Genomic DNA, 15166 nt, shown 5'->3' on the forward strand with positions numbered 1-15166 from the left:
TTTGTTTAAAATGAGGCCCCAATACTCCGTGGTACTAAATAGTATTTCATGGATGGCTTTCGTTACATCAAAGTAACATTACTGACACCTAGTGACCAGTGTAGAGTACTACATATCATTGCAACACCTCAATGCATCTTCTGAATGTCTTATGTTAGTAGTTTACTTCATTTATGATTGAAAATGGGTCAATTTAGGCCAAAAATGTGCTTAATTATGCATATTTACAGTGCAGATGATTAATTAATGAATATATTTCTGAACGGAGGGATTAATGTATATACAGCACACATACCCCTGATCTGACCCAGCATTAACACACACAAAGAAGAGTGTGTACTGACCTCTCTGTCAAACTGGGAGAGGGGTGCGTCGCCACAGTCCATGCCCCCCCCTGAGGACAGGGAGCTCTCAGAGGGCGAGGTCATCGCCTGCCGTTTGGATCCGTAGCTCCCGCCTGACAGCTCCCTGCGCAGTGCGCTGCCGTTCTGTGAGGACGGGCCTGTGACGGACGAGACGTGAGACTGGAAGTGGAAGAACGACACCTGAGATGATGACTTCACTCACGTATGCCCAGTCCGCTGCTGGCACTCATGGAACGGCCTGGCTCGGCCCGGTTCTTGGTGATGGAAGGGATGCTGACGGAGCCGCTGAAGCCCGCACGGCTCTCCTGGATGCGCACATTCTGAAGGCAACACACACGAAGACGTGACGCAGGTGCACGTTTTCAATGTAAAGCCACACACCCACACACACACACACACACACACACACACACACACACACACACACACACACACACAGTTGTTGCAGTGGCAGCCATGTGTGTGAGGCAATGACAGCTTGGTGTACTCACCATTGGGAGGTCTTTGAGGATCTGGATCCCGTCCCCTGGTCCCATGTGAGCCACGTGGTTAAAGTTTGTGGGGTTGGAGATCAGCTTGTTCCTCATCTCTGGATCTCGCAGCATCTCTCTGTTGTCACAACATCACACGTCAAATCACATAGAATTTGCACAGCCTTATTAGTAAAAAAAAAAAAATGTAAAAAAATGCATATTTAAGCAAATGTTACATATTTTTGGCCTAAACTGAACATTTCCAAGCATAAACATGTCTAAATGAACTAAAATACAAATATATGGCATCCAGAAGATTACATTGGTCACTAGGTGTCTGGTACTGTATGGTACTGTACAGAACAGGAAGTAAAAAGAGAAAAAGGAACTCTCCCAATGCTAACACATCTTGAGTCTATATTATGTCTTATTTATGTCTTATATGCCTTATTTTCTCTGATTATGTCTAAGATATCGGGTAATATGAGTGTAAAGGTGACTACAGGGGTGTTATGTTATGTCTAGAGAGCTCTAACTATGTTAACACCTGTATTTAGACGGTTGAAACCAGGTTTTTTATGTTCTACTTATGAAAATATTCCATTTCCTACTTGGTGGACATTCAGTAAGATGTTCTATACCACTGCAAATTACAACCACATTAATAAAGAAATGATTGAATTGCATTCCTATCTTTGTAAGAGAGGACATTTTGATACGATTCTACATTATATTCATATCATCACATAGATTACCAGTCTCAATGAGGCATACGTGCTAATTGATCATGAATAAATGATTGGTCTCCAAGTGGTGCTGGTGGTGTCAGACGAGCGTAGTGGTGAATTACCTCCTCTGCTGAAGTCGCTCTTCTTCTGGCACCCTGAAGGAGAAGCGTCTCTTACTGTTCATGCTGCGTACCATCTGCTTCCTGCTGTTGTCTGACGTCTCCGGGACGACCAGCTCGTCGCCCTCTGGAAGATCACAACAAAGCCGCGGGCGTGTTTACATCAGCGACTACAAAGTGCTTGCACACACGGTGGCTGACAACATGATCAATGTGGCGGCAGACACATCTGGTGCCAGGAGGAAGGCGCTATAGTCTGGTACAGATGTAGTTCTACTCTAAAGCTTCATTGGAGAAGATTTTTTTTTGGATTATTTTACAAAAATAGTGTCTTAAGATGTCTCGACAAATGAACGGAAACTGCAACTTGGAAACCTTACCAGCTGTTTTGTTTCTAAAATAGATGAGCCGCACTGTTTCCAGACCCAGCAGGTTCAAAGAGCCGTCAACATTCAAAGGTCGCACCTGCAGTCACACAAAAGTACAATAACCGATGAGGAAATAACTTTCATCAGCTTTGGTCATGGATTAAAATGAAAGACGTGATGAAATTCAAATTTCCTCCACAAGAGGGAGACAGACGCCAGTAGCTTCATTCCTGCTTCCATCATGCCACATTTGAAAAGCATAGCAACGCACCTTCTTGAGGGGGATAGTCTGAATCCACTCCATGGTGTTGACATCAAACACATCCACTGCATTCTCACTGTACACTGACAGGTAGGGAGCATTGTAGCCTGAAAGGGGGGGGCAAAATATAGCTTATATTAAAAATACAGTCATCCATCCCCATTTCGTGGCATCACTCAAAATTTTTCAAAAAGGTAATAAATCATGCTGTTCTGTTGTTGAATATTACCTATTAATAGTTTTTTTAAAAAATGCATATTTCAGCAAATTTTACATATTTTTTTGCCTAAATTAAGCATTTTCAAGCATAAAAATGGCTAAATGGCTCACATCATGTCTGCCACTCACTCACTCCCCTAGAGCACATTTACAGCAACACACACGAGCACAAGTCTTATTTATGTCTTATTTCCTCTTATGTGTCTACTATATTGGGTAATACGTGTGTAAAGTTGACTATGAGGTGTTATTTTATGTCTAGAGGGCTCTAATAATGTAAAAACCGTATTGACAAGGTCATATATCCAAAAAATTGGATTCATAAATAAGGAATCCCACATTGCAAATATGTGCTTATCATGGTGGGGTGTGCAACCAACTAACCGATAAAGGAGGGATTACTGTACAGCAGCATTCATAACAACTTCAGCACCACTTACAGGCAGCATTGGGAACAGCGGGCCACATGAGCTCCTGCTGACGTGACCTGCGGCCCTGAGAGTCCACGTAGACTCCAATGGCACTGAAGCACAGCAACAACTCCTTGCTGGAGATCTCCACGGCACAAAGGGCATCCAGATTCTGCTGAGGGATGAACGCCAGGGTGTGATCCTCAGGGTGGAGCAGTATGACTGGAGACACGTCCCCGTGGACGCTGAGGAGATGACCAGAGGCGGGTGTGAGTCTTCGATTTAGTTAACATACACAGTGGTTGGCCGACTAAGTACCTGTAGCGGGCAAAGCCGGACTGGTATCCCACATAAAGACGCTCGTTGAGCAGACCCATCCACTGGACAATCCCTGGGGCCTGCAGCTCCCGCAGCCGACGGTGACGAACTTTGCTTTTGTTCACCTAAATCAGACATATCGGATGTTAAAGAATGATTTTAGCAGGTGACTTTGTACATGTGTGTAGTGCAAACCTCGTAACATATGATTTGCCTCTTCATGGCCACGCAGAGGCACGTGAGAGAGCCGTTTCGGACGGGCCCGGATACAATGGTCTGGCAGCCCTTTGTCTCACCCAGCTTGTAGGACTCGATCTCACGGCCATCCAGGGCCTGCGAGGGGAAGAGGCGGACGTGGCGGTTCCTGCCAGAAATAACCGCAAGTAGCTGCTCCTGGGGGATCAGGTCGATGTGGTGCACCTTCTTATTGTCACCCACGCGAATGATTTCTGAGGACGCATGATTGGAAGGGTCATTTACAGAGACAAAAGACATCAGACTACTTCATCAAAGTGTATCATACCATCTTTGGTGACATGGATGACGAAAAGGCCTTCCTCGTTGCCCAGGGCGACACGCTCATGATCTGAGGGCAAAGTAGTAGTAGTAGAACTTTATTAATCCCACAGCAGGGAAATTCATCTGTTACAGCAGCAAGCAAGATACACAAGTAAAGAATGCATAGTGACACAGTGAATACAAAATGGTTCAAAGCAGAAGATCATGGTCACACAATAAGACACGATGATGTGGGCGTGGCCATCTTCTCACCTATGATAGCAGCAGACTGGGTGGTCTTGATGAGCGGCAGCGTGCTGTCGTACGCCTCCTTGGGGACATAGACGAAGCGCTCCTTCAGCTTGTTCTTCTTAAGGATTCGGTGGAGCTCGTTGAGGAGTCCCACCCACTTGTTCCTCTCCTGGTCGCTGTCGGCCAGGATCAAGATGGAGGGCTTGTGGCTGCTAGAGGGGGAGAGCTGGGACGCTGTAACCTGTGGAGACGACGGGGGATGTTTAATGTCTTGATGTAGAAGATGCATTCCAGGCGCCAGTGAAATTCTATAAGGCTTGGTACAAAATAATTACAGTCATCAATTGTTCATCGCGAATAACTGGTTCCAGACCCGACTTTGATAAGTGAATTTCCATATTTATAAATGGAATATTTTCATAGAGCATAGAATACCTGTTTATGACCTTATAAATACACTTTTTACCATTATTTGAGCCCGCTAAACATGAAATAACACCCCCATAGTCACCCGCACACGTGTATTACCCAATATAGACATAATCAGAGAAAATAAGATGCACACGTTAGCATTAGGAGAGTTCCTTGTTGTTCCTTTTTCTGTACAATCCTTCCTACGCGGCTTATGTCTTATTGCTGTAACATGACTGACACCAAGTGACCAGTGTAGAATACTACATATCATCACAACATCATTGAATGTTGTAATATTTGTATTTCAGTTCATTTAGCCAATTTTTATACTTAAAAATTCTTGATTTAGGCAAAAAAATTGCTTAAATATGCATATTTTTTGCCACCAATAGGCTGTAGTCAACTAACAAAAGAGCAGTAATTTTATCAAGTAATTCATGTTGAAAAAGTGCCCGCTTAAGTCAATGTCGACCGGTTTTATCGACATTACATATGAGAGCCCAATGGGTGATTTCTATGAAAAACGCGAGCAGCGCAAAATTCTTAGCCAGTGGAAGAAAGATTTGCGCATGTATGAAAGCTTTATTGTCATTGTAGTCAAGACATACAACAAAATCTATACAGCATGAGTGTAATATCATATGAAAACAGAAAAATCCTTTATTATCTGAAGTAAATGTGTTCTTGCAAAATAACAGCATCAATGACTCACTCTGAATATGCTGGGGATGTCTTTGCGGCTGGCGTGGATGACGTCAGAGGCCAAAACGGAGCTGACGGAAAACTCTTCGTCCCTGGATGAAGCAAAGAAAGTGAAGGTAAGACATGCAGGAACATTGGCGACATAACAGGAACAGGAGAAGTGTGTCTCTGTTATTACTTTGGTGGCAGGTCGCCTGCTTTAGTGGTTTATAATATTGGTGGACGTTATTGCACTGTTCAAAGTTAAAAGACATGTTTTGTCTGTTATCTTATAACTTAAAAATGAATATATATCACAACTATAGGAGTGGATATGCAAAAATGATTTAGTGACAGACTCAATCACTGCCTTTACCTCATATCTATGACTTGGCTGACAACTACACTCGGCTGTGTCGTCTTTCCTTCACCCAGCTCATACAGGAACAGTTTGAAGTCACACACCACCGCCATGGCCCTCTGCCAGCCCTTCTTCACCCCCGTTGGTTTGGGCACCTTTAATCCACAGAGAGTTACCACCAAAACAAAACTCACAATTAAAGCAACATGGTGTTCGGAAAAGTGCATTTATCAGTCTCACTCACCCTGACGTGCCCTTCATACGCAGTACCAATGCCCCTCTGAGTGTCGATACCCAGCGGTCCTTTGGTCTGATCCTGTGGAACAGGACATACAGCCGGAGCCTTGTCCGCACATGTCACGTGGCAGGAGAAGTTGCACACTGGACGAGGACACAATAGGATACAGGTGAGAGATGTGATGGTAATGGAAATTGGATCTCATTCGCATGTCCGGTGAGCGTATCTGATTAAAATCCCAAATATGGTGTATTTTCACTTTTACCTTCGCAGGTGCAGCCTTGGCGTATGAGTCCGACCATGAGGGAGGTGCACTGGTTACACTTAGTGGGCGTGCTGAATGACTTCACGACAAACTGATGTGCTTTTGGCTTTGAAGACAGGTAGAAGGGGTTCATTTTAAAAGCAAAGCTTGATGGTGGAAATAAGCGCGGTGGAAACTGGCTAACCTTAGGAGAGGAGCGACCGATACTGCCATACCCTCCTGAGCGCATGGTTGGAGTCTGCACTGCACGAGGAGAATGATCTATCAACTACAGAGAGAGACACACAAACAAATCAATGAGCGAAACAGCTGCAACTGTGCGCAAAGTCATGAGCAGCAGCCACATTCAGTCTTTCTGAGGACATTTGAATCATCATTGCACTGCTTTGTCTCAAAATGAAGTTACTCACAATCCACAGACAAGACAAGCATTGTAAGCCGAGCACTTTCTCACACTGAGTTGGTATGGGAGGCATGCTGACCCATTTAAACAACATTGCAGACATGTCATGCATGGGAAGACGCTCTCAAATATCTTCTCTTAATTTAAGCATGAGGATGTGAATGCTTCCCTCCTGAGTCACTTATTCAGATGGCGTGAATGCGGAACTGGTCTCACCTCGATGGGCTCCATGTCGCTGGCCGTGGAGGGTGAACGCGAACGAGTCTTGAGGTGAGACTTGGGGTCGTCTTCCCGGGATGGAGTGTTGGAGAGGGTAAAATTATCCATGGAGTCCACCTGATGAGAGGCATCAAAGACACAAACATTGGAAGGTACCCGAAATCTGCTATGTACAGTAGATCCCCCGGAAATTCGCAGATTGATCCAAAACAAGATTGAAATTTAATTTTTAATTACATTTTGTCTCCTTATTGCAACTTCTCTAAAACATATAGGTTGTTTTCAACAAAAAACATTTCTTATAATAAAAAAAATCCATATTATTTTTTTATATATTAATTTTTTATTTTTATTTTTATTTTTTTTTATTTTTAAATTGTTTTTTTTTTAATTATCCAAAAATTGTTTTTTCCAAGGAAAACATCTCATTCACCCCAAGTTGGTACTAATTTATAAATCCACAATAAACACCCAATTTCTACATGTTTATGTCTTTATGCGTCACTGAATGCTTTTTCATCAAGCGTTGAGATTTCTCACTTTGTTTGGTGGTCCTTGAATGCACCATAGTTTCTATGAGATGCCAAAGTGAAACTTTTTTCTATCATCTTACATCATTGACTTGTAGTGAGTACCTATACATTTTATACTTTACATATGTTTAATAAGAGCGTAGGACGGGTTCTGAAGCTGAATTTAATCTAATAATTACTACAGTCACTTTTTTTGCAAATGGCATTGATATGAGCGTCTCGAATACTTGCGGATGTTCACCATTTGCTGAACATCCAGCACCCACGAAAAGTGGGATCTACTGTACATACATGAAGAAAAGGTTAGCTGCCAGAACATTCTGAAAAAAAAAAATGTAGTTGTGAAACACACACATATACAAAATAGACAACACCTTTACAGTTTTGAACGATAACACAAACAGCTGAAGTACCATGCTGGATTTATGCACACCACATAAAAACCATATACACCATGCATGGCAACTCCCAGCATATTATGTCCCAAACTGTAAAGCATAAATACACACAACACACCCATCACAAAAAGGCATAACACTCCCCTCTGCCATGCAACATAGACACCACACCAGATTAAATGGACTTAAACGAGAGTGGTCACTGATCGCTGTGGTGGTGCTTACGCGTCTGCCTTTGCTAGCTGGGCCAACGGATGGCGAGCGCTTCAGCGGCAGGAAGAGAGGAGCAGCGTGGCAGAGACAAAGAAATGATGCAATATTAAAAATAAGGTTGTCTAACAGAGCTGCAAACACACATCTACACAGACTAACAACTAATCCATGTGCACTGGCAGTCCATTGGAGAGTTAGAAGAGAGAAATAAGCAGACACAAGGAGGGAACAGCAGGGGGGAAAAATCAGCATGTAGCACAGCGACTATTCAAAGTCAGATTTTTGGCTAAAATGAAGAAGAAGAGAAGACGACATGGGTGACATTCGTAGTAAAATGCACGGGATTCTTGTAGGTACAGCTCAAACCAATCCTACAGACTAGAACGCTAAAGTTGAGCCATTCACAGAACTCACTAACCTAAACTCAGCTAGAACCTGCACTGTAAAAAATGTCAATCATCACAAGGATTTCTACAAAAAAAAAATACAAACAAAGTATAACATGTTTTAATGATTGGCATATGTTGTATAGAGTACCTTTAAAAATGATTCAGTATTATTTATAAAATGTGCTAAAGAAGGAACCGCATTCACACGCCTCATTTGAAGGCAGTAGAGCCATGTGATTTCTCACAGCCAATCAGCTCAGAAAGAAATTTAAAACTCTCAACACATCTAGTATTTAAAAGGCAAAATTATTGGGTATTATTGTTTTAGAGGGCAAGCATTGACATTTTTTCCAGCCCACACACTCTCAGATTCCCACTAATGCATACGTTTACAATCAAACACAAACACACACACACACACACACATCTATGCTGTCCGTCTCAGCTGTCCTACGGCATTACAGCTGCATACACAAACAGGAAGTTCTGTCTAACCAAGGAAACTTACGTCTTCCCAAAACTCAATTAAAGAAGATGAAGAGGAGGAATAAGAGTCCTGAGGTACGAGAATAAAGCAAAGATGAACAGCATAAAAATATGGGAAGGTTGGAAAAAATAAATAAATAAAAGATTTCCATTAAAAAAATGAGAGTTAAGAAAATAGTAAAACAGACAGCGTTCAATGATGGAGTTATTCTCCATGTAATGTTTATCACATACAGTGGATCCCCGCACATTCGCGACTCAGCATTCACAACCCCCGCAAATTGATGATTTTTGGTCAAACAATTATTCTTTTTTTATTTTCCAGACAGAAAACAGATCTCATTCATCATAAGTCAATGATAATTTATAACACGGTTAAAAAAGCCAACAATAATCACATGTCTAGCGTTGAGATTTCGCACTCTGTTTGTCAGTCCTTAAACGCACTGTACTTGTGTCTGACAGACGCAAAGGTTTGTTTGCTTAAGGAATTTTATTCGGCCTCAAAACTTGCAGTGAGGTGAACACAATAATAATATATTATCATAAGTCTTTACTGGAATTAAAACAGGCAAGGAGTGTGGACTACACAAACATGGCTTGGAGAAGCACTAGCCTGACGACCAGGCACAGAGGCTACATCTGTTCATCCATCATCTCACACTACCATTCATTAGTGGTGAGTACCTGTACAATCTATACTTTAAATGCGCTTAATAAGTGTGTGAGGCATATTTAAGGCTTAAACCTGGATTGTGTTGCGAGTGAACGATGGCAGAGAGAAAAGAGAAGGTGAAGATTCTGGAGTCACTTTTATTGTAAATGCTGATCCGAAATTGGAGAAGAACACTAATGTCAGACTAGCAGGAAAGTTTGGAGGGGCAGGAACGAACTATGTGTCAAAAATAGACATTTTTATGGGTGTATCAATTACCCGCGGACGTAACCATCGGAAAAAGCAGGGATCTACTGTACTGCTAAACACGGAAGCTTGCTTTTTCTTTACACTAGTAAGCTGATGAACACTCACATCGAACTGATCGAGTGTAGAGGTGGGAGCATTGAGAAAAGCCAAGAAAGAATTCTGGGAATCTTGGTGCTTGACACCTACGGATACAGAACAAATGACACCATGGTAATTATGAAAACAACAAAGGATGATGCAATTAGTCACAGGGCGTGTCACCAGAGCTTTGTCCAAGAAACAACACATTTCACAGTCGCAATTTAATTTCTAGAAATACTCTATGGTTGCTAACACATCTAATGTGGGTTCTGACATTTATGATAAGATCTTTAGAAATGTCTTTAATAGCATTTTGAACTAATACATACCATTTGCCTTTCTCTATCCTAGTTGAACTGAAAATGACATCATCTGCATCATATTGACTACTGTGTCTTTGTCATCATTACATCACCGTAATAATACATACCTAGGAAGCCCTAATACAATTCAGTACACAGAATTGTACTGTGTGTGTGTGTGTGTGTGTGTGTGTGTGTGTGTGTGTGTGTGTGTGTGTGTGTGTGTGTGTGTGTGTGTACTGGCACCTCTACGCAGCCGCAGCTCCTCAGTCTCTTTCTTCAGTCTATCGATCTCAGCCAGGAGCTCCTGATTCTTGCTCTCCACATCCTGTAGTTTACTGGTGGAATGGGTTACGCAGCGTACAGCAGTTAAGTATGTTTAGCGATAAATGTTAGTGTTTGGTGCAGAGCTGGTAAAACCACCATACCATTCTGTGGAGATGTTGTTGGCCTTGACCTTGTTTAGCTCATCCTGAATGCTCTGCTTGGCCCTGATCTCAGCATCCAAAGCCGACTGCAGCTCCAGGCGCGCCGACATGTCCAACTTGGCAAAGCGACGCATCTTCCAAGGCATGTCCTGCAACAAGAGGAGGTAAAAAAAAAAAAAAAAAGTTAAAATGATTAGCCATACTATGTTACAGAAGGGTCGCAGGATAAAAGTGTAAACGTGTTTCACCGTAGCTCTTGCTCCCAGGCTGGTGTTTCTCAGGCCCTCCAGCTCTTCTGTCATCTTGGTGGCCAAAGCCTGCAGGTAGCCACGAGCATCTTTCTCATCACTCACCCTACGGGAAACACAGAAAACGTTACTAAAAATAAATATTTACATTAGATGCAAATAAAAAACATTACATCATTATTAACATTACATCACTGTATCAGCTTACTGAACACAGCAAGAACACAAAACATGAGGTTGTCTCCTTTTTGGAGACATATCCACCAGGGGGCATCATAGACTTTAGGCTTCTCTGACTAAATTGCAGACTCGCCCTCACATTGTGTGCGCACACTGTGAGAACTGTCCAACAGAGGGAAGGCTGAGCAGCTGGCGAGGTGTCAGCTGCAAAGGGAAGTGATCTGAGCAGGAGGGAGGGTCAAGCAGCTCAAAAATCCTCAAAGGTATGCGAAAAATGCGTCAGTAACACTGTGAGGTGGAAGCCAATAAATACACTGCAAGACATTGCCGGGGTGTGGGCATGCATGTGCGCTTCATAAGTAAGAATGATGAATTGTATTTGTGCAAGTGTTGCATAGCAGTGTTCAAATTAAGTGGAACAAGTATTCATTTGCTGTCCTTGCTAAATATACACACTTTTTACTGCCCTTGATAGCGGCATCCATCCCTCAGATGAGCACTTAACTGACTAGATCGGTGATTCTCGGTGACTCTTTGCCATCCTGAATGAAGCAGATTACTGTGGAGGTGTGATTGTCTGTGTAAGGTTGAGGGTTAGAAATGGGGGGGAAGCGGTGCAGGATGCATCGACTTCCCTCAGCCTGCTTTCTGAGGAGTTGGTGATCCACTGACATATGGCAGGAGAAACATTGAGCTGCTGGTAAAGCTCAGAGAAGAGGATTTCTGCAATAATAGCGATGGTCTATGAAAAGGATCTTTATTTAAGTCCACCCTCGGTCTGTGTTCCAGAACAAAGTGCTGCTACGTGTCGACTGCGTCATGACCCTGACCTGTTTGTACAGCAAGCAAACAGTAGGGGGTCCAACAGGTGTCCTGTGATACTCTTATGGTGGTCCAGGACTATGATTTTAAAGGATATTATGAACACTAATGTGCTAGCGACTGCTGTGCAGTTATTCAGCCTTGTAGTGGTGGGCTTTGATCTGCTTGAAGGGAATTCTGGTTTGATTGGAAAAATCCCCATACCAATTTCACAATATGTCTATAACCTGTTGGCTAAAGAACATTGTTGGCAATATTAATTATCACATGCAAAAATAATATATAACATAATATATAACATAACACGGCATGCACCTCAGGGTGCCGTAGTAAGTGAATAGCACAGATGCGAGGTGCGTTCACGGACACTGGATCATTACAATTTTTTATGGCAGAGACCCCACGGCTCCGCAACCCACTGTTGGGTGACAATCACTGCTATATCACATGCCTGCCTACTAGTTTAGATCAAGTTTGTCTTATGTCCTGAAATATATTAAAACCATGCGCCAGGTGGGCTGAAACACTCATTTAACAGTGTGCACAAGGTGCAAAAATGTCCTACAGACTGCTGTTTCTGACATACTATCTCATATATCTAGAGATGCTCCGATCAATCGTCCTTCCATCAATATCGGCCGGTTTCTGTAAAAAGAAACGTGATCGACATATGCCGTTCAAAGCCGATCGCAAAAACCGATCGCTGTGCGTCGGCAAACACTACTGTACATGTGCGCTGTGTCACGTAGGGTTACCAACACCCATATTGAGCCGACAATGGACGCACTTTGTCCCGTATTGCCACGAGAATCAGAACTAGTCTGTAAAACCTCATGGATTCAGTTTGACAGCTTGACACAGGCCACGCCAATCGATGCAAGCGTGTTTGATCGCTTCCTTATCAAACATATTGCCATTTAACCTTCACGTTCATGGGGTATGTACTGACTTTTTCAAGTGTCGCTGAACAATTTTACTATCTTGATGTCATTGTACTAATTATGTCACGTCCTCAAAACACTATTTGCGTGTAGTAGTTTAATGAACATAAACACAGTGTGTCCAGCCTTATTATGGTGATACTGTATCAGCTGATTTTGAGCAGCTCACCAAAGGGTCCCAACGCTCAGTAGTTTTTTATAACTGTTCAATTCAGACTTTATACCTTTTTAGAATGACAAATAACCACAAAATAGCATAAAGATGATGGCCACACTGTTTAAGTTGAGATCTGCTTGGTACATAAAGTAGTGTACAATTTAAATGTTGCCAGTCACAAATAAAACACAAATAGTTGACAGCTCTAATAGTGATGAAAGTTGGACACCCCTGCAACCTGGACACCTCAATTTATTCTGTTTTCAGTTAAACAGGACATATTTCTATTCAATAAATATATTTATTTGTATTGTTTTATTCTGTTAATTTTGTTATCTTGGACTAAAGAAATAAATTGAACAATTTCCCATGTATTCGTATTACAGTACTCCAAAACACGCATCAAATGAAATTCAGGTTCAAAATTCCAAAAAAAAAAAAAAAAAAAAGACAATCCACCCAAAAGTTTATTTTTTTAAATAATTACCTATTCACCAGTGGTCCGTGGAATTGTCTAACGGTGCCCCTGGCCAATACCACATAAATAAATTTAAAAATTTACAGTTAATGCATGTGATTGGTATCGGTATCGGCTGATGTCACTCATGGTTGATCGGTATCAAAATCGGAAGTATAAAACCCTGATCGGAGCATCCCTACTTTTATCCTATGTCCAGCACAATGGCAAAACACCTTTTCATTGTCATGTTCCTCAGCTCAGCCCTGATGATTGACAGATGAGCACAGATGAGCCAGCTGAAGAAATAGAGTCTGTTCCTTTCTTATGTTGGACTGGCAAATGACACCCATTCCTCAGAAAACCGGACCGCAGGATCTGTGCTGGAGTGCAACTGACCTGTCTCAATGGTTTGGCTGTCCGAGACAAACACATCCTCTGACATGTATTGAGTAATCAAAATAGTGAATTCCTGCTCTACTGAGTCTACGATCCGTTCATCCTCCCTGGTCTCCATAAGTGTTTATATTCTATTCTGGCTCCGTGCGCCTGGATCGCAACGCATGCCCAGACGTTGAGGTGAGTGTGTGGTGAAAGTGTCAGTTTTTGGCTGTTCCTTCTTGAAAGATAAAACAATTTTTCAGTCATAGTATATGCTAAAATCTTTTGTAGGCAAATCTTAAACAACAGGATATGTTTGTGTGAAGAAAAACTAGGTAGTGTTATTTCGTAATTAGCACATTCAAGATATACTCATTGTGGTGATTAGAATGTGCTTATCTCACCATTGGATGATTTCTGTGATCTGGGCCTCCCAGTGAGCAACACTCTCTTTTTTGTCAGCCAGCTCTCTCATCTCATCCTCCAGCTGCCGATTGGAGGTGCTCAACTTGTCAAACATGCTCGTCAGCTGAGGAGATAAGAATGTGAACAGATGTAATGAAAGCAGATTGTGTCAAATGTCATATCTGTATACAATACATTGTGTATTGGAGGTTGGTGGTGTTATGCAATGACCGTCTGAACATTACCAACTTCTTTAATCACCTGGTGCATTCCCACAGACATGAACATTACCAACTTCTTTAATCGCCTGGTGCATTCCCACAGACACCCACATTGGTTTACAGAGAGTACTCTCCGAACTCCTTTTATGTGTGTGCAAAAAGGATGTAACCATAGCAACACCATAACAAATTGCAAACTGCTCTATTGTTTGCTTAAATACCTCACTTAGTGCGAGCAGTTTTATTTCCGTCAGCCCTGTGAGGTAATGGTCACACTAATACAGCACGTTTAAAGTTCAGCAGGGACTTTTTAGGCCCGGGAGTGGCTTGCCAAGATAGTGTATGTACGCAGCATCCTGTCAATGTCACAATGCAAATTGTTAAAATATGTAAAGCTGTCTTCTCACTCAGGTAATTTCCGTTCTTATTCTGTGCACACTTTTATTCCATATGTCCACAATCCTTCCATGTCTTAAAAGACATTTTAGGTGAACTTCCAAGCACCCTTTTCAAAGTCAACAGAGCAGAATCCAGACTGTCATTCCATTGCACGGCGTAGGAGGCTACAGGGTGTTTTTATGTGGGATATTGACCAGTGATTTCTTTGGCAGGGTCAGGAATAGGGGAGGTGGGGTGGAGGAATGTAATGAAAGCATATGAGCCAGCCCGGAGAGGTTACCTGAGGTTAGGGGCTTTTTTTTTTCTTTTTTTTTTTAAACGGCAAGAGCTCAAGAGAAACTTGAATTTTGGGTAATTTTTTGTTTTGTCAAGTGTGAATATGAAATCTTACCTTATCCAATTCACTGGAAAGTTTTTTGTTTTCTTCAGTGAGCAGAACCCTTTCTCTTTCATACTTCTGCTTGTAATCCGCCTCAAACTCTTCCCGCTCATTTTGACTGTTGATGACAAACAAATTGTTAAACATGGGAGAATTATTCTCACACATTATTCACAAGTGCAACTTTGAACACTTCAATTTTGACGTGGCCTGATCAACAAAAAAAAA

General features: G+C 42.1%; 1 protein-coding gene across 6 annotated transcripts in view; it reads right to left on the minus strand.

Moving 5' to 3' along the window:
- The window catches only part of cdc42bpab (CDC42 binding protein kinase alpha (DMPK-like) b), a 79926-nt gene that overhangs the window by 4214 nt on the left and 60546 nt on the right, over positions 1 to 15166 (minus strand). For 2 of the 6 annotated variants that reach the window (XM_054761981.1, XM_054761983.1), the window contains exons 18-42: positions 14951 to 15056; positions 13939 to 14063; positions 10597 to 10702; positions 10349 to 10497; positions 10167 to 10258; positions 9643 to 9719; positions 8635 to 8682; positions 7750 to 7788; positions 6591 to 6710; positions 6156 to 6239; positions 5972 to 6077; positions 5713 to 5849; positions 5484 to 5623; positions 5139 to 5220; positions 4034 to 4253; positions 3786 to 3848; positions 3458 to 3711; positions 3263 to 3387; positions 2975 to 3189; positions 2325 to 2422; positions 2066 to 2150; positions 1689 to 1812; positions 857 to 974; positions 568 to 685; positions 345 to 502 (exon numbers count right to left, since the gene is read on the minus strand). In XM_054761981.1, the coding sequence (XP_054617956.1) occupies positions 345 to 502; positions 568 to 685; positions 857 to 974; positions 1689 to 1812; positions 2066 to 2150; positions 2325 to 2422; positions 2975 to 3189; positions 3263 to 3387; positions 3458 to 3711; positions 3786 to 3848; positions 4034 to 4253; positions 5139 to 5220; positions 5484 to 5623; positions 5713 to 5849; positions 5972 to 6077; positions 6156 to 6239; positions 6591 to 6710; positions 7750 to 7788; positions 8635 to 8682; positions 9643 to 9719; positions 10167 to 10258; positions 10349 to 10497; positions 10597 to 10702; positions 13939 to 14063; positions 14951 to 15056 (2989 nt within the window). The remainder of the gene's footprint in view (positions 1 to 344; positions 503 to 567; positions 686 to 856; positions 975 to 1688; positions 1813 to 2065; positions 2151 to 2324; positions 2423 to 2974; positions 3190 to 3262; positions 3388 to 3457; positions 3712 to 3785; positions 3849 to 4033; positions 4254 to 5138; positions 5221 to 5483; positions 5624 to 5712; positions 5850 to 5971; positions 6078 to 6155; positions 6240 to 6590; positions 6711 to 7749; positions 7789 to 8634; positions 8683 to 9642; positions 9720 to 10166; positions 10259 to 10348; positions 10498 to 10596; positions 10703 to 13938; positions 14064 to 14950; positions 15057 to 15166) is intronic. The other 4 variants (XM_054761984.1, XM_054761985.1, XM_054761982.1 and 1 more) reach the window with 3 other exon arrangements.

This window comes from Dunckerocampus dactyliophorus, chromosome 19 (assembly GCF_027744805.1).
Source record: "Dunckerocampus dactyliophorus isolate RoL2022-P2 chromosome 19, RoL_Ddac_1.1, whole genome shotgun sequence".
NCBI classification, from domain to species: domain Eukaryota; kingdom Metazoa; phylum Chordata; class Actinopteri; order Syngnathiformes; family Syngnathidae; genus Dunckerocampus; species Dunckerocampus dactyliophorus.